Raw genomic sequence first — 20,554 nt, forward strand, 5'->3', positions numbered from 1 at the left:
TTTGGGCTTTCTAGACCGAAGTTCACTCGCTCTTAATTGATTACTAATAACCATTCGGATATACGATTGATTTATATTTACGTCCTTTGTCAGCAGTAAGATGTATAGTATGGAACCTACAATTTAAAGTGAAACCTATTAAACTAGTGTAGTAGGTTCAATGCTCTTAATCGGGAATCGATCTCGAGACCCTGTGCATAAAAAAAAAACACATGCACTAGCCACAAGAGCAGTGTGAACATCTAGAATATATGAGGTAAATATCTGTCTCTGAAACAATTACGGGTAAATACGTGGGATCATAATATAATATAATATCAATATTATCAGTGGAAATAATATATTATCAAATATTGGTTCTAAATTTATAATTGTGATCAAATATCTGAAGCTAAATTTTTCTCTGCATACATATTGTTTAATACCTCCTCAATTAACAACTTATTGCAGTTAACACTAAATTATAATCATATAAAACTTTAAAGTGTGATTCAATAATAATAATAATAATAATAATAATAATAATAATAATAATAATAATAATAATAATAATAATAATAATAATAATAATAATGAAATAATAATAATAATAATAATAATAATAATAATAATAATAATAATAATAATAATAATAATAATAATAATAATAATAATAATAATAATAATAATAAGTTGCCCAATTAATTCTGAATCTATATATATTCGTACCTCTTGAACCACCGGACCGATCTCGATCAAATTTTCAACATAGATGAGGTTCGGATCTGGGATGTTTTCTTATCATTTCACTTTAAGGGTCTTCACTACAGCGAAATTAAACTACCGCTAATTTTAGAGTTTTTGTGTAATATCTTCAAAACAAATGAAAATATTCGAAAAGCAGAAACGTAGTGAACTAGACAATACGATTTTGCATGTGATACCTTCACCACAAATCACATATCTGCTTTTGGTATGCCGCTATTTACAGAACCCGCAAAAAATACTAAAACTAGCTACAGTTGCAAATCGTAAGAAGATAGATGAGTTGTGATAACGGTATTACATGTAAAATCGTATAGTCTAGTTCACTACGTTTCTGCTTTTCGAATATTTTTATTTGTTTTGAAGATATTACACAAAAACTCTAAAATTAGCGGTAGTTTAATTTCGCTCTAGTGAAGACCCTTAACAGTGCAACTTAGGGGTGGCGGAGGGGAATATATATATATATATATATATATATATATATATATATATACGTATATATGAACAAAAATGATTGATATCAGAGAGCGTTTCACTAACAGTATAAATTGACTGACTAACGGAATATATTATTAATTTTTCTAATTTTAACCCAGCGAAGCGAGTAATTGAGTCTAGTATATTCCTAAATATTTATTTGTGCTGTATGACAACACTTCGTTGCGAGCAAAAGCGAGTCTTTGGCGTGAGACTTTAGAGTGAGAGGGTCAATTTGTGTGTATTTTGCAGTAATTTAAAGTAATTTGTCCTTCATCCTCTATGACACAAGACAAGACAGAATTTTCGTGACGAGACAGAGTCGTTCACTTTCCGAGGCGAGACAGCCTTAAAATTTGTCTTACAAGCAAGTTTACTTTTTACATTATAGAAATATGTACTCTAATAATTATACATCATTTCTAAGGTTATTAGTGAATGTAATTGAATGGACGAATACTCACATTTGTTAGGGACAGCATAAAGAGGACGTAACAAAATAAACAATCAATCTAAGTCCACGAAGTGAGAAGAACCTTCGTGGGTCATCCTATGGAATTTTATTTCGTGTAAACGTGTGTGTATGAGTGTATTTGCGTGTTTGTCATTGATTAAGCTGCAAGGAGTGTCGTAAGCATTGTCATAGATCAATGAAATATGGACTACATAACATATTCAGGAGATACAACTCGTTTTATTGTTTGGGAGCCAACTAACAAATACAAATATACATACACTTTATACAGACAACAAGAACAGAAATATTTTCTACTCTTAATTTTTTTTACACCTATTAAATTACTGTAGATATTAAAATTAATTTTATAATACCAATATTATTTTATTATTATGAAAATATTATTATGTGTTTTTGTAAATATTAGTATTTTTATCGTTTCATAAGTACGTGTTTATAACTTAAGTTAATTAAGATATTGAATGATTTTTTTTACTTTTGAGTTTTACTTTTACGTCCCGTTCAGGACCAAGGCTATATGAGACATGAATCTACTGATTAACGTGGAATCCGAACCACATGAACTCCCGTCGGGAATCGACCCGGGGTATCTTACGTCACGTCAAAAATGCTTACGCTAACCGCTTTGCCACGAAGGAGCTCTAAAGATATTGAAATCACATTATTTTCGCATGTTATTATTTATTCTATACTGTTTTCGCTTTGAGATACCATGGCAAATTCAGCAGTAACTGAAAAGAGCAAAAATTGTCAAATCATTTGAGATATGTAAAATTGTTCTCCATCCAAGTGCTGTCACACTTGGTAGAATAGGAGTAAATTAGAAAGTAAAGAGTGAAAATTTTTCCCAAAACTTTTGACATTTCACAATTACATATAACGAAACTACATAGTTTTATACGAAAAGATAGTTATTTCTTTTGTTCTCCTCTCCTTCCTCGAAATATGTGTATGTGGAATATTTGCATTTATATGGACAACTTACATATATGCTTGAAAGATATATGCACGAAGGAATCAACCCCACTTTTGGTCATTTTAGACATACATTAGACTTTCGCTAACCTGGCCATTTCTTGCAAAGACGGGTGCTGAATTAGCGAATGTATCGAATTATTGAGTGTGTCTAAAATTGCATTTAACACATACAATACTATACTTTACTAAATATAAAGTTACATACATTATCACAGAAAAAATAGAGAAACTTAATATTTGAGATTGTACGTAGATTTATCACTCTATGTGTGTGATTCCAAAATTGGTTCCAGATGGGAAAAAAATGAATACTCACTAAACACCGAAGAAAAGCGAATTAGGGGCCACAATGGCTCAGTGGTAGAGTGTTCTGGTCTGTGCCATCCCCAGTTTGACCTCAGCTATCATCAAGAGGGCTTTGTGGTAGACAAACACCGTGTGTGTGGATTCTTCCACTCCCTTCTACTTTCTTCTTTCCACAATTTCGTTCGTTCTTATCACCATTATTAGGCAGAGGTGGCTCAATGGTAGAGCGTTCACCTCTGGAGCATGGGATTCTTGGTTCGATTCCAGTTTGCGCCAAGTGAGCTTTGTGGTGGACAAACACCGTATGCGTGGGTTTTCTCCGGGTTCTCCCGTTTCCTCCCACTTTATTCGTTCCACCATCTAATTCACTTATCACCGTCTCCTTTAGCCTCCCAGGACATAAACGTGGGATGTAAAACTGAAATATTTCATTTCTTATCACCATTGTCTTAGCCTCGGAGAATCTAACTGTAGAATGTCAAATGAACCAAAAAGCAAAAAGTAATTGGGAAACTGATTGAATTAAAAATTATCAAATTCCTGTGTAGAAACACCAAAATAGTTGTGATAGAGCCCATATCATCCAACTATCAAGCAGTGTGACCAATAAAACTTCCTTTGGCCAGTAAAGTGGAGTTTTCTTTTTCTTTTTCTTTTCTTTTCTTTTCTTTTCTTTTCTTTTTTCTTTCTTTCTTTTTTTTTTTTTTTTGCAAGGAATATAAATGAAAACCAGTTGAGAATGCTCCAAGAACATTGCCAGCACGAGCTTAAAAAGAATTAATTTTTCTTATTAACTTCTACAGGCTTCATATCAATTGTTCTATTTACTTTATTATTATACTAATTAAACAATTCTTATATCTACCCATTTATAATTTCCTTGGCTAGTAAATTTTTTCCACATGTTTTGTTTAAGAGTTCTGTTAAACGTTCTACGATATGTTGTTCTACGAAGACACATGCTCAAAATGGAAGGCTTAAAATTGAAAAAAATTGCAAAATATCATCTCTCTATGACTTACGGTTCCCGAGATATGGCTCCTTAAATCTCCCGAAATCCGAAATTATTTAGCTAATATCTGGGGAACGGTGGCCAGTACCAAAATGTTCACCATCCTCTTAGGTATTGATCAACACCAATATGACTTACGGTTCCCAAGATATGGCTCCTTAAATCTCCCGACATCAAAACTTTTCTGGCCAGTATCTCGGGAACGGTAAGAGTGACGCGAATATGCTCTATCGAATGGAGGGCTCAAAATTGAAAAAATCACAGACACACAAACGCGCGCGCAACAGGGGCGGATCCAGCCCCCCCCCCCAGAAGAGGAAACTTTCTTATTTTATATATATAAATAAAACCCATCGCAAAGTTTAGAGCCCTTAAAAGTAGCAGTATGACAACCCACCGCCCCCCCCCAGAAGTCGGTCCTGGATCCGCCCCTGGCGCGCAGACAGACAAAGAATTCAGTAATGAACTTTTTATGTTCGTTGAATATAACTAATACAGTTCTTATCATTAATGATACTACTTTCCTGCGTGGGTTGGCAATATTGACTACCATGTATACAGCAAAAAATTGTTCACCAGCATTTCATGTAGATACATACAAGGAAGGAGGAAAAATATATTATACAGCAGCTGTGGGAATAAATGAACAAAAACACATAACGAGCTCCGTATTGTGCTTCATGTCGTGAATACCAAAGGAGTAATTGGGTTGAGTGAATACAAGATTCCTACGAAATGGATAAGAAATGCTATCAAGAATTAGAAAATCCTTTGAAATTAGTTTTAAGTCAAATTAAACTTAAAAGTGATGAAGCGAAAGCATCTAAAGCAATATTGAAAACGGTAAGTAGACCTAATGCTAAACTTATCCACGGAACTTATTTTATTCTATATAACAACATTATTGAGCTCCTTCGTGGCTAAGCGGTTAGCGTACGCGCTTTGGGCGTGGGAGACCCGGGTTCAATTCCCGGCGGGAGCTCATGTGGTTCGGATTCCACGTTAATCAGTAGGTCCACGTCTCATATAGCCTCGTTGCTGAACGGGACGTTAAACTCAAAATCAACTCAACTCAACAACATTATTGTAATTTAATAATAATGAAGTATCAGTAAACATTGCCTAAAGTTGAACAAATATTATAAGTATGCAATATAAATAGTGTTATTCAGTGGCATGTATTTACGATTTTGTTTCGGGGGGGGGCTTTGCTAACTTTCCGGGGGAAGGGCTTTACCTGGAAATATGAAAATTCTGCAAGATATTTTATTTACTTTATTATTTAATTTTATTTGATTTTGAGTTTATCGTCCCTTTTCAGCAGCGAGGCTATATGAGACGTGGACCTACTGATTAACGTGGAATCCGAACCACATGAGCTCCCACCGGGAATCGAACCCGGGTGTCCCACACAAGAGACGCGTACGCTAACCGCTTAGCCACGGAGGAACTCTACTTCACTATAGTAAGATTTCGGAGGGAGGGGATTAAGCCCGGAAGTCCCACATAAATACGCTACTGGTGCTATTGAACTGAATACAAATAGAATACTAATCAGAAACGAAATAATATTAATAATATCTGCAGAGTAAAGAGTACAACTATGTATATGGGCACTTAATCGAATTGAAATTAAAGTGAAATCACGAATTAGAATGATCACGAAATATTTTTTTTTTTTCATTGTTCAAGCTTTGCTTTTAGTATACGTAAATTTGATTTAAACTATTCGCTGAGCAAAACAATACGCATTGTTTTGCTCAGCGATTAGTTTAAATCAAATTTACGAAATAATATGAGTCGTCCATGTCCAAAACGATTCTTGTCCATTTACAGAAAACCCCAGAAAGCTTAGAAAAAATGTAGGATCTGCATGTTTTACACAACTGCGAATGCTTCAGTGTGTTCATGTGAAAAACTTGAACATCCTCAAGTATTTTCAATTCTACAAAAGGCATCGATCCTATAGTTTTCCTCGGCTTTCTCGGATTTTCTGTAAATGGACAAGGACCGTTTTAGAAATGGACGACTCCATTGATGAAGTTAGAATGAGGGAGGAAAGGAAAAAAACCCGAGAAAATCCACGGACATGATGTTCAGTACAAACTTGTGTGGCCGGGGATCGCACCAGAGGTGAGCACTCCCAATTACGCCGTCACCGTGTCTACCTGGAATTTAATTGAGTTGATTTTAGTTTATCGTCCCTTTCAGCAGCGAGGCTATATGAGACGTAGACCTACTGATTAACGAGGAATTCGAACCACATGAGCTCCCGCCGGGAATCGAACCCGGATCTCGCATGCCAAAGGTATGTACGCTAACCGCATAGCCACGAGGGAGCTCTACCTGGGATTTAAGTGTTATAAGGGGAAAGTTATACTATATGAAAGGATTGTATTTATTTTTTCTTACGTGAATATAAGTATATTAGTGACGAAAAAGTTATTTTGAAAATTTATATCTTTAGTAGACTATATACACAAGGTTAGGAACCGCTATTCTATGCAGTAGGTGATATTGGGTTTCGTTTTTATATGAATTAAAGGCGCCTATTCGAACGAAACTAACAACTTTTAAAAAGTTGAACGAATTGACGATGAACGATTGAACATTTAGATTGAAATAGATGTAAAATAAAATGAAATTTATTAACTGTCTCAATAATGGTGTAATTAGACGATGTAGAAAGTAACAAAGTGCAAACAAATTTCCTGGTTCTACAGTAAGGGCCTCTTGACGAAATAAAACTATCTGGATAATAATAATAAAAAAAAAAAACTCCATGTAATAGATTATGTAAGAATTTTAAATGGAAAAGGCTGCGTCTATCACGAAGGATTAATAAGTTTAAATCCTCGAGTATGGCATTTAAGCTCATATTATCATATTAGCTGAATTTCCATTTTAGCCACGCAAGAAAATTATTCTCAATAGATTCAATAGTAGAGTTTGCAATATTTGGGTGCACAATTCCAAATAACAGTTGCATATTCAAGACAAGACCGAACCGAACATTACATAGATAAAGAACCTTGCATGTATTAATTGAGTTAAAATTTGTGCATAGCCATTTAATAAGTGCTGAATTTCTTTTAGCTTTAGGTGATATAACCTGAAGATATTTATGAAACAGTAGTTTCATATCCAAAGTAGTTCCTAAATCATTTACATATTTAACAAATTTAATTTGATGTTTTCAATATTTTATTCATATATAGAGGGGTTTGTTTTCCTGGAGTAAGATATCCCTTGGGTTTTAGACATATTCAAAGGTAGAGAAAATATTTCTGACCAACGTACAATAGTATTAATTTTATTTTGTAAAAGTACATGATCGTACGTTGTTAAAATAGGATGAAAAATTTTGATATCATCTGCACACAGCAATAATTGCAAATAATATTCTCAGATATATAATTAATAAACAACAAAATTAGTAAAGTAACCAAATTTGAGATCTGAGGTATTCCAGAAATAATATTACAAATTAAAGAAGTACTTCTTTTAAACCTTACCAACAATTTCCCGTTAAATACATACGAAACAAGTCTGTTAATTGTACAACATATAATAATAATAATAATAATAATAATAATAATAATAATAATAATAATAATAATAATAATAATAATAATAATAATATTTTTTCAAGCAGAATAAAAATTATCAACAGCATGAGATTTATAACAAACGATATGCATTTCAACCGTATAAAACTTGATGTCTCTCAATATTTTCGAAAAGTATGCATGATAATTCACTTTCAAGCATGTCGATGTGATCTATTGAATGATATACATATCTTATCTTAAGAAAACATAATGTTTAAACAAAACTTAAAAGATTAAGATTAGGTCATAATTTTAGGTTATATCTCATTAACCATATTCGTTTTGATACTGTCATAATGAAAGACTTGCTCTTCGTATACTTTAGTATCAGTTTCTTGTTAATAGATGGTGTGATTATCATAGAGCATATACATTTTTAGGTATACAAAAATGAAACACCAATTTTCTCGAAAACTATGCATAAGAATTTACAATCACTTATATATCATTTTATTTACCTCTATGAAATCCATAATTTTTTATAAGTTCCATCTTTGTATAGTACATTTTGTTTTCGCTTAACGCTAAAGTCATAATATTGTAGAATATCCAATACTTAGTGTGTGATAGTTTAATGAATACATAGGTTTTGCTTTACTTTTAAACGTACCAAATAATAGTCTTAAGCTCTATTTTGAAATTTTCCAAAAAAAAAAAAAAAAAAAAAAAAAAAACTGAACTTGCTTCTTAGAAACGTATTCCCTCATTAACTCATCTCATGAATGAAAATCTAAAAAATAAAATAAAAATTCTATACTACAAATCAGAAATTAAAGTAATTGGAGAGAGCAATTACACTGTAAAACATCTAACTTCTTACTTTTACACAAACCATTAGTAATTTTTGTGATCGGTTACCAGATTAAATGAAAGCTGAATATTCTATGTGTAAACTAACCGTTCCGCTACAGAAGTTCTCTCCCTGAGATGTTGATCCTATGCATTTTAGAACTTGTGCATGTGATATATTTTTCCTAGATCTTAGCTTTTTCTCGTATTTTTTTTTCTGACACGTTATGTTATATATTCTTATTTTCCTCGTTCAACGATTTCTTCCGTTTTCTTTAAAAAAAATAAATAAAAGAAATGAGTCTTAGACATTTTTATTTTAAAAAAATTAGAGAAAAGAAATGTAATTAAGGAACTGATTTTTGACATTCACTGTTAATGCAACTCAACAACGTAACTTACTATTCAGAGATAGAACGCAACAAGTTATATTTCAGTCATTTGTCAACCGGCACCCCTGCCTTATGTTCAAGAATAGTTTGGTTTTAGCATTTTAGCCACCATTTGTCGAAAAGGTCTCGATTACATCGTAGTTCCGATCGATTGCAATGTCACTGTGAACTAAGAAAAGTTATCGCTACTCTGAACCACTAATGAAAGCAGAAAAATGGTTGTGAATTTCGGTATGTCAAAGTTTTTGAATGTACAAAAGATCCATGTTTGAAAGTTTATTTGGAACGACAAAATTAACGTGGCTTCCACTGCAAAACATGGCAGTACTTATTGTGAGAAACAGACAAACTATATTATTGAACAAAGTATATATAAAAACACAAAAGTTATATTTTATTAATGAGTATATGATTTTTATTGTTTCATAGGTACTAGAGGTGCTGATTCAAAATATGAAGAATACGGACGAAATATTCAGAGAGCTTTATAAAGAAATTAAATGGACCGGAAGTACTTACTTGAAGCTTAAGATTGATGAACCTACAGAATATGATCTGAATATTGTTCTTGATCCTAAATGCATTAGGTCAAAAGAACAGGTAGGTTTCTTTATTATTTTTTTTTAAGTATTATTCATTTACAAAAATCTCCTGTTGATATCCTTTCTTCTAACACACTTTCTACCTTATTTCTTAAAATATACTTTCTCTACAGTGTTTCAGAATTTTCTTTTTCTCTTTTTTAATTGTCTCCAATACTAATTTTTCTTTTCGCTTCATCTTTACCTCAGCTTATGAGTTATATTTTCGCTTCATCCAATTCATCTAAGCTTTGTAAGTATTGTCCTGAAACGTTACAATTTTTTCCTAGCCTTTTTAATACAGATATACAGATATGAAAGGGCCCTATAAATTTACAGGGTGTTCTAAAAAGAAATTGTAACGTTTAGAACACCCGATATATATATATATATATATATATATATATATATATATATATATATATATATATATATATATATATATATATATATATATATATGTGTGTGTGTGTGTGTGTGTGTGTGTGTGTGCTAGCTGAATGCTCGTTTTTCGCACGAGAATGATAAGTTTATGGAAAATATTTGAATCCCGTTTCCCCTTCATTTATTTCAATGAAAGTATAATGGTAAAAATACCGTACAGAAGAATACCCTATTTTTGACATAAATTACAAAGCATCCTACACCCCCGCCCTGTAATCAAATTGATATGATTTGAAACCCAGCTTGAGGTGGGTACTAATTATCTAATAAAAGGCAAATTGTGACCAAAGCATATACTATCTAATAAATAATAGCATTACAGTATCGGCAAAGTATCTTTGCTTTCATTAGACACATTACGAAATACAATTTCTAAGACTACAGCTTATATATTTCAGAAAATGGGAGGAGGTCATATCTAAGAGCCAATAAGATCCGTCCTTTCATTTTGAACATTTTTTAATTGGTTACATCTTTTCAACTTTTAATGATACAACTTTCACTAGAAAGCTTAACTTTTAAATTCGCACACCTGTGTTATTTTGCCTGTGTTGTATTGGCATGCCACAGATGGCCATCTTGACCAAGGATGTTATAAATAGAGGATCTGCCCATATGTATCTTTATCCTATTAAATTCGTGAAGCCAAAAAGCAACCGAGCATCGGCAAGTCTGATTGGCTACACTCGTTTCTGGCATCGTCTGATTGGCTACTTTCATTTCCACCATGATTGTTGGCTCAAAACATTGCGATCCTATTGGGCGGATTGGGCAGAGTAGGGGTGGCGAAACTGTGACGTATGGCTTCAAGATTTTGTTGTAAGGGCAGATCCTCTATTTTATAAGATCCTTGATCTTGACTGTGATTCTCCAGGTTATTTTTCTCCGATCTATCAAGCGAATGTTATATTTGTTCCTTTAAATAGAGGTCTTCCTTTCTATCTTTCATTGTAAATTATTTAGAATGTGAAATGACTAGAACCGCTGAACCTTCAATCTTGTAGTATAAAATAAATAAAATAAAACTGAAATAAATACTAATAATAATGAATCATAATGAACATGCATTAACATACTTCGCGCCTTGTAGACCGCATGGGACCTACAGTTACATTTCTTAGTGACCCACTTATGTATCATAGGACATACGTGTCAGTCTGTTTCGTTATTTCCTTAGGAGGTCATTGTTAATACTTTCCCATTAGAGGGAATCGACCTGAATCCGTCTAAGGATTTTGTGCTAACGATCCAGTAATATTGCATTTTATTTATTTATTTACTGATATTTATTATTAGATTTGCAAAATTATTATAGCGGCCTCATGGGAAAAGCCACAAAAAATCAACGCAGCGCTAACTTTGTTTTGACAGAGCAGAAACAAAATCTCACTTTTACTCACATGTTTTCCGCCTTCAATTTTAGTGCATTGTTATCTATATTATGGAGTACTTCCTTTGCACAATTTCTTGATTTTACAGGTTAATAATGTATTACGAGAATTATTATATAAGTTATTTGTGTGTGTTTGTGAGTACTTGTTATTATAATCTTAGGGGTGTAAAAGGAGATTACATGTAAAGGGAAACCATTAGAACATAAACTATGATATCCGCCAAGTCCCATTTTCAATTTACATTTTACTTTAAATCTCTCTGTAATTATTATCTATTTTTCTGTTGTAGATTGAGATTGATGACGTAGTTCCTGGTTTTGTAAAAATCCACGTCGACGGAATTACTGACCACAGGAAGGAAAATGTTTGTAGGTAATGATAAACTCTTCTTTCTCTCTTAATTTCAATCTTTTTATTGAAAGTTGAAGAGATAAACGTTTTCAAGATTTACAATACGGTAACATATAAGATTTCATAAGTAACATGAAGTGCCCTTCAATACTTGTACGAGGGAAATCTAGAAAGTTCTTACCCTCATCATTATAGAGATGAGATAAGGGATCTGCAATTAGGTTCACAAGTACTTCGTTAACATTCTCCTGTCATTCCCTTACACTTCTCAGATCTATGGATCAGCCCATTAATATAATCTGGATAAAACTCTTCGGAGTTGGAGGTACACAAGGCTTTCACTGCATTAATGACCTTTACATCATCCACATAGAACCTACCTAACAAATGTTTCCTAATATTTGGGAAAAGATAGTAACCTGGCGGAGCCAAATCGAGTTATTATGGTAGGTAAAGCAAAACTTGACAGTCACATGCAAAAAGAATAGAAAATGACTGATAGGACAAATTTCGGGGGCTATGAGATAAATAGCAATATTCTTGGTGTCGTCTAAGTCCAAATTCATCTCCCAGCTGCATCAGGGATGAGGAGTATAGGAGAGAAGTGGGTGACATAAAAATAATAAAAGACAACAAATAATAGTATCCAATCCATAGTTTTCATGGCATGTGAGATGAATAGTGATATACCTGATGCCGTTTAAGTTCAAATTTAGATGCATCATCATGGAAATGCGAAGGGTGAGGGTGGATAGGGGCGACATTATAGATTTTCATTTTTACAGTTTCATTGAATTACATATCCTAAGGGGGGAGAAAAAAGATTCAAATATTTTCTAGTAATCTGTTCCTCGCGTGCGAAGAACGGGCATTTTAATCAGCAAATTGGTACTTTTGCACTTTTCATTTGTATTCGTATTCCGTGACCACAAAGACCTCTACTTACCCGCTTTCAGTTAGATAGCAGTGTTTTGCATTTGGTCTGCCATTTTGAATTTTACATTTTTGGTATCAGATTCATACATAGCGACGTGGAATATCTCTATATACTTAATTTCAGATCCATAGCTTGTTTTGTAATTTGTGTCCGCCATATTGGATCCGCCATTTTGATTTGTAAACATTTGATGTCAGATTCGTATTCTACTGTCTTTTAAACCTAAATATACCGTGTCTCAATTACATCATAGCTTCCTAAATTGTCGACGTTTCCCTGTGTTTCGGAGCGTGCTTTGTTCGGATATTCAACTGGTCGCCACATCCTCTACAGGGCCCATTCAAGGGAAATATTTCATATATGAGGTGTACTCGGTATGACCTTTCCAACGATATATAACGCATGCAGATTCTCGTGTATCACCTTATTTATTTTCCTTGTTGTTTTTTTTCTAATAATAGACAAACAGAATCTAAGAAATTAGTGGTATAGTGGATTTTTTATTACTATGTATTATATTTTAGCTTCTTGAACAATAGTTGACATATGTTTTTATTTTAGGGTCTATACGCAACTCATATTTACCTGCATATTTTAGCATTAGACAAATATAATCCTTGTGATTAGAGCTATTTTAATGCTTTTACTTTATTTCTATTTTATTTTACTTTACTTGATAAGACTTCTCTTTTATACTACAATTTTGTTCTTACGTATGGTATTCAACACCTAATTTATACTTGTTGGATAAATATGGATAGAAAAAATATGTGGCCCCTGCTGATTGCACCTAATACTTTTCTGTGAAAGTACAGTAGGAAAGTGAACGGACTATATTTCATATTTTTGGTGTCATATTTTATTTAATAATGATGTTTGTATCTTTATGATTATTTTTAGATAACCAGTTGAAATTTTGATCAGAGTAAAGGCTCCTGTCCATCTGGAGACCCGAAGCTACAGCTCTCTAAGACTCCCTTTAATCTGGTCCTGATGTAGCATCCTAATGTGCTACATGTGCTAAATTGTTTTTATACATAAATGGTTTAATATATATAATTAATCTACAGCAGTGATTACAGATCTTAAATGTCTATAATCATTAATTGATTAAAGTTAATACTGAATGATTATTTTCCATTACAGACTTTTTGCATTAAAGTTGCTATTGAATGATTATTTTCTATTATAGGCTTTTTGCACATTGTAATAGAGTCCGTTATAATAGAGTAATGGAGTATCGTTTGCATTTTAAATATTGTTTCCTTTACTTTTATGATTGCAGTTGAATCATATTTAATTAAGGTTTCAAGTGAGTGAATTAGTAAAAGAACTATAAGAAACATGTACAGAACTAGAATCACACACACACACACACAATAAAGTCTCCTTTTTACACATACACCATTTTTCAGTTCAATGCTGTTCTAGCACTTAAAATCAGTGTTCGTAGGTTTCCCAAAGAAAATTTCCCTTGATTGACACAAAATTTTCCCTTTTCGTATCAATTTTTTCCCAGTTTGATGATGTGATAACATTAATTTGGCTATATTAAAAGAAATGTCAATCAAAACATTTGTTTTATTCATTTGCCTTTTGCTTCTATCTTTCTACTTTTTCCTCCATTTTTTTAAATACACCCAGCCAACAATGGTTGCAAATTATGCTACTTTGAACGCAAACACACCAAACTATTGTCATTGTATTTGTATCGGTTGAATTTGAAGAACTAAGAAAAAATTAAGCATTTATATGAGTCAATCAATCAGTCCTAGAATTTACCTGGATTTTTACGTTTTATCGAAAAATTCCCGTTTTCCCTTTTCGTTAAATTTGCCTACGAAATTTCCCTAGATTAGGGAAATTTTCCTCTACTAACAGTTTTAAATATGTAATTAAAATTTCTTCTTCTTCTTCTTCTTCTTCTTATTATTATTATTATTATTATTATTATTATTATTATTATTATTATTAGTAGTAGTAGTAGTAGTAGTAGTAGTAGTAGTAGTAGTAGTAGTAGTAGTAGTAGTAGTAGTAGTAGTAGTAGTAGTAGTAGTAGTAGTAGTAGTATTAGAAGTAGAAGTAGAAGAAGAAGAAGTATTGAAATTAGAAAAAAGAAAGAAATCTTTTTTGTACGATGCAACACGCTTGATGAGGAAATAGAAATTTATCCATTAAAATGATTTTGATCAAGTATGATGTATGTAGACCTTATGTGGGAAGAATCCGAAACATTAAAATAAATAAATAAAATTAGATGAATAGTATATATGCTAGCTTAGAAAAAGAGGCTTGTCGGAAGCATAAAGTGAGCAAGGATCTGAAAAATTTGGTTAGGTTCGAATGCCGAATGTATTCTATACCAGAGAATATACACAAAATACATTTTCGACACATGTTTCAAATCAAGAAACTTTCCCATACCATATTTTAAAACGAAACTAAGCACTGTATCATTACAATTAGAAACGTATGAAATTAGCGTCTTAGGCTTTCTCGCTTTCTTTCTTGCTAATTGTTTTAATGGGGACCTCGTTTCCAATAGTTATTCCTCGTTTATTTCATTTATTTAAAACAAATCTGGTGGGTGATAGCTTGCCGAACGAATTCATACTAGATCGAAAACATTGCGTCTCTAGATACAAGCCCGACGATGGATAGGTCTTTTTACTAAGCGCTTCTCACCGATGTAACATTCATCGTCTTCGGAGCGTGTTTAAAGACACGTTCCCCATTGAAAGGGATAATATATGCGATATTGTATATATATATATATATATATATATATATATATATATATATATATATATGCGATATTGTATATATATATATATATATATATATATATATATATACAGGGGTGGATCCAGGATATGATCAAGGGAGGGGCTAAACTATATTTTGCCGTTTTATCCAATGAAAAGCAGGATTGAAGTCCATTTTATCCAGTGTATACCTGAGCGTCAAGGGGGGGGGCTATAGCCCCCTATAGCCCCCCTTGGATCCGCCACTGTATATATATTATATATATATATATATATATATACAGATAGATAGATAGATAGATAGATATGCAATATCGTGGTCTGCAACTTTACCTGATTTTATTCACAGTAATAGAATGAACTACAGACAACATCAAAAGGGAAAACCGCAGTGTTTTCCGAAAATAAAATACCGTAAAACTTACTGGTGTTCTACGTGTTTTGTGAATACGCTCTCAAATAACATTATTTTACTTTATAGACAGTTGTAAAAGATAATTAAACTTACCAGGGATGATATCGAAACTGCACCTTGATTTGGAAGACATTCTATTTATTTCCTGTTATAGGACATCTCGAGCAAGTTCCAAAACAGGTATTCGTTTCTTGCCCGGAAGTGACCCCGCCTTTGCAGGGGCTAAAATATATAGAACATTTTGACCTATTTTCTATAGCAGGTCTACATAAAGTACGTTGCTACCCCTAAAAGTTGAAACCTATGCTAAAACGCCGAAACACCTGTTTCATCATTGTAAAAGCATAATTTAACGAAGTGAAAACATTTGCCCCAGGGTCTCCGCAGGGTCCCAGGTGGGGTCCAACTCAAAATTTCCAATTGAAAAGAGGGACAAATAGCATATCGTTTGAAAGCTAGTGTTAAAAGAAAAACGACAACAGAAGTCTCACAGCTCTAACCAAACTCTGTGCGAAATGGCGGAAGATTCAAAATTTGAAAACAGTCTGCAGCTAACAGTGCATGGCCACCACTAGAAATCCAAAACTGTGATACAGGTGTCAAAATTCTAAAACACGTGTTTCATTATTTGAAAAGTGCTATTTATCGAAATGATAATGTTTACCCCATGGTCCGCGCAGGGTCCCAGGTGGGGTCCAACTAAAAATTGGCAATTGAAAAGAGGGGCAATTAGCATATCGTTTGGAAGCTAGTGTTAAAAGAAAAACGATAACAGCAGTTTCACAGCTCAATGCAAACTCTGTATGAAATGGCGGAAGATTCAAAATTTGAAAACAGTCTGCAGGTAACAGTGCATGGCCTCCACTAGAATTCCAAAACTGTGATACAGGTGTCAAAATTCTAAAACATGTGTTACAGTATTTAAAACGTGCAATTTATCTAAATGAAAATGTTTGCCCCAGGGCCCTCGTAGAGTCCCACACGGAGTCTACCTCGAAGTTTTCATTTGGAAAATCTTCAAAAAGTATATCGTTTATAAGCCATCGTTCTTCAACTTTGCAACGACCTGTCTGGTAGAAGCAGTCTAGAAGACACGGCTCCGTCGAATGTTGTTTGCTGAAGCTTGGCTTTTGTTCTGGTCTATGTGTGAGAGTCACGTAAGTCACACGCCACGGTCGTAGCAACGTGGTAGCTCCCAGGACTGTGTCTTTGTTATGCAGGTATGAGGTCCATATGCATGACGATCACTCTACGGCGTGATAGTGAGGCTTGAGTGTCTCGTGGAGGAGTGCGGCCATGCTATTGTTCATGAAGAAGTGATAAAAACACAGTGGTTGGAGACACCAACTGCACTGAATAAGACTCTTCTCCATGCTGTGTTCGTCGTCCGAAATTGAACATGTCGAGAAAGCTGGATCCTTTGTGTGGAAACTGAAAGACAAGTCTCTCACTGACTGGTTACTAAAATCATCAGGAAGGTCGATGTATCCACATTTTCCGAAAGCGTACTTGATCATATCTTGGAATCTGGGTGATTTCAACAGATATCGTGTTACTCCAATCCAGTGAGCACTGGAATACCGATTTGTCATGTCTAGCTTGTCTCCAAGTCCTTCATTCCGAACATGCTTGTGGGCACGGTTCACCATCATTTTTCTGTAAAGAATATATCTCACATCGAATAGCTGTCCATAGGAAGTACAGCCTGGAGTGATTGTTCCTGGATGTAAGTCAGGACACTCTTGATACAAGTCCGGATCTCTCATGATGGCTGTGTCGTCCTTCAACAAAAGACACGGAGTTCCAACGTCTCGAACAAGATGTGGCAGGTATTCTTTGAATATTGCCTTTGTCATCATTCCTGACTTGTTGGCCTGATTATGACTGCAGGAATCTGAGGGATTTTACATTGGACCCTTGATCCAAATTTCCCGGATGGTTCGCGGAGCACAATGACAGTCGGGCCCGCGAGCTTTCCTGATGCCGAAATCGCTTCCTGGACTGTGTAAGAATGTCACTTTTGATTCGCATCTTACTTTCGACATCTTTTACTCCACGCTGAGTTAGAGTTCGTGGTGTTAGTAATTCATAATTGAATCCACTTTGATCAAGATTCACAATTTGATCAAGGTTGTAGTTATCCTCTTCAATCTCCCACCTGATTTGTTGAATATAGCTGTCGAATTTGTTTGAACGTTCCAGTGCTTTTGTTCTGGCTGCCAATGTCATGATTTTTGTGATTTTCCTGAAACCCCAGTTCATTTCTCTGAATAGTCGGCGGATCCAGAATCGGGATGCCTTGAAACCAGTAACCCCTAGCTTCCACGATTGTTCCAAGGCTTCCACGGCAATGCCTTCTTCAGTGATCCTGAAAAAAAAATCGGAGCAGCGCGTTTATTTTTGTACCATGCTTTGACAGATTCTCGGAGTTCTGCTAGCTTGGTCCGCTAGGATGCCTTGTCCAGGAATAATTTCATTCGAATGATGTCACTTGTACAGATGTCAACTCTTGCTACACGTTTCGCGTCCTTGAGTTTGCAACCACTGGATGCGTTGTTATAAGCTGCTACAGGTCTCAATTTCATTTCACTTCATAATCTCCAAAATGCGGTTTCCTGAGAAGGATTTGGGTCCAGGTAGTCGTAATCAGGATCGCCTTCGGTACCCGAAGCAGTTCCTTGTTGACTTGATGTCGTGAGTATTATCTTGAATATATATCGGAATTGAGTATTATCTTCGAACGTAACATAATCGTCTACGGTCATTGTAATGTCCTGGAGAACAGAGTTTGTCACCATCAACTTGATGAGCTTGTGAACCTTCTTTGCAATCTAGAGAATCAATTTTCTAGGTGTAAGTCAACGTTATTGCAAATTGACTAACACAACTTTTCATTCAAGCTAATCACAGGCTATAAGTCAGGGTTGCTGGCTTTCTAAATTCGTCATTGCAAACGTTCAATGTATAGAAATGAAAACGTATGTCCTGGAGTCCCTATATGCTGGCAGCGGTCAAACTACACATTTTCAAATGGGTTAAGTAGTATTTTCTTTCAAAGTTTCTCAAAACAAACAGCGTAAGTAACCAATCTTTCGTCTCTACGCCAATCCTGTGCAAAATGGTGGGGTGTTTACACTACGTCTACATGCTGAATCTTAAAGTTCATGACCACATCTTACACCTAAAGCTTTGAAACAAATGTCGAACTATGTGGTACTTCACATCAAAACGACACTTGTAAATGCAAAACAGCCACGTGGTCTAGAGGTTTCTATATCGCTTCTACCAGACGGGCTGTCGGTAAGTTGTAGCTGGATAGCTTTCAAACGATATGCTACTTGCCCCTCTTTTCAATTGCCAATTTTTAGTTGGACCCCACCTGGGACCTTGCGGGGACTACGGGGTAAACATTATCATTTCGGTAAATAGCACTTTTCAAATAATGAAACACGTGTTTTAGAATTTTGACACCTGTTTCACCGTTTCGGAATTCTAGTGGTGGCCATGCACTGTTAGCTGCAGACTGTTTTCAAATTTTGAATCTTCCGCCATTTCGCACAGAGTTTGATTAGAGCTGTGAGACTTCTGTTGTCGTTTTTCTTTTAACACTAGCTTTCAAACGATATGCTACTTGTCCCTCTTTTCAATTGGAAATTTTGAGTTGGACCCCACCTGGGACCCTGCGGGGACCCTGGGGCAAATATTTTCACTTCGTTAAATTATGCTTTTACAATGATGAAACAGGTGTTTCGGCGTTTTAGCATAGGTTTCAACTTTTAGGGGTAGCAACGTACTTTATGTAGACCTGCTATAGAAAATAGGTCAAAATGTTCTATATATTTTAGCCCCTGCAAAGGCGGGGTCACTTCCGGGCAAGAAACGAATACCTGTTTTGGAACTTGCTCGAGATGTCCTATCAGGAAATATATAGAATGTCTTCCAATTCAAGGTGCAGTTTCGATATCATCCCTGGTTAGTGTAAATGAGATTTTTTAGGTGAGTTGTATTGACTTTATGCATATTAATTTTCTATAACTTCCTTCTATTTCACAATAGGACATTGAACAAGTGGTTAAATCCAGAGGGATATCTAATAAGAGGGAGATTGTTCAATTGGTTTCGTGGAGTTGTAAATAAAACGTTGAACAACATGGAAAGGAAACAAGATGGCAAATGCTTTGTTGGTAGTTACGAGGTACTTGTTATAGGTCTTTTAAAACTCTAACACGATTCTATCTATTTAGTAGTCTAATACAAAGTTCGATAGTTTTAAGTTATGAAACTCCCATGTATTACCACCAACACTTTGTACCTCATCCGTCTTCTGCGCTCTTACACACTTCTCCATCCTCGGTAGTATAGTGGTTAGTACCCCCGCCTGTCACGCGGGAGAACGGGGTTCGATTTAACGCCGGGGAGCCATGTGGTGTACTTTTCTATTGCGGTGAGATATTTAACTTTGTTAGCCATAACGTCATTAGCAAATCTTATTGAAATATCTTGTTAAGATCATTGGCTAACCAAAATGACTGTCACTGCTAAATAAGATACACCTTTTATTATAATGGAAACAAATTTAAATGATGTACTAGTTGCTAGTACATTTAAAATGATTTATTGAAATATAATGACAAATTAAATGTAGTTACAAAATTAAGAACTAATTAAAAAGTGAAAGCTAGTTAATTGAATATTTATGAATTAGATGGGAGACATTTCCTATTACATGGTAAGAATTTTGAACATTTCCTATTGAAAACTACAATTCAACATTTATCCAAATTATGGGGTAAGTAGAAGGATAGTCACTTACAATATTATTCGGCAAAAGAGACCAGAAGTTCCAACCTTTGATGGGCAGGAGAGATCCATCTCTA

The 20,554-nt window shown here is 34.4% G+C and overlaps 1 protein-coding gene across 2 annotated transcripts in view; it reads left to right on the plus strand.

Annotated features, from left to right (window-relative positions):
- LOC145694606 (cyclic GMP-AMP synthase-like receptor) overlaps window positions 1-20,554 on the plus strand; it is a 52,528-nt gene that overhangs the window by 14,522 nt on the left and 17,452 nt on the right. Inside the window, exons 1-4 of one of the 2 annotated variants that reach the window (XM_081770994.1) lie at window positions 4,462-4,841; window positions 9,220-9,390; window positions 11,499-11,581; window positions 19,734-19,872. In XM_081770994.1, the coding sequence (XP_081627120.1) occupies window positions 4,734-4,841; window positions 9,220-9,390; window positions 11,499-11,581; window positions 19,734-19,872 (501 nt within the window). In that variant the 5' untranslated portion in view covers window positions 4,462-4,733. Of the gene's footprint in view, window positions 1-4,461; window positions 4,842-9,219; window positions 9,391-11,498; window positions 11,582-19,733; window positions 19,873-20,554 lie in introns of those variants that run through there. The other variant, XM_081770995.1, reaches the window with a different exon arrangement.

Source organism: Thermobia domestica, chromosome 9 (genome assembly GCF_964235325.1).
Source record: "Thermobia domestica chromosome 9, izTheDome1.hap1.1, whole genome shotgun sequence".
NCBI lineage: Eukaryota > Metazoa > Arthropoda > Insecta > Zygentoma > Lepismatidae > Thermobia > Thermobia domestica.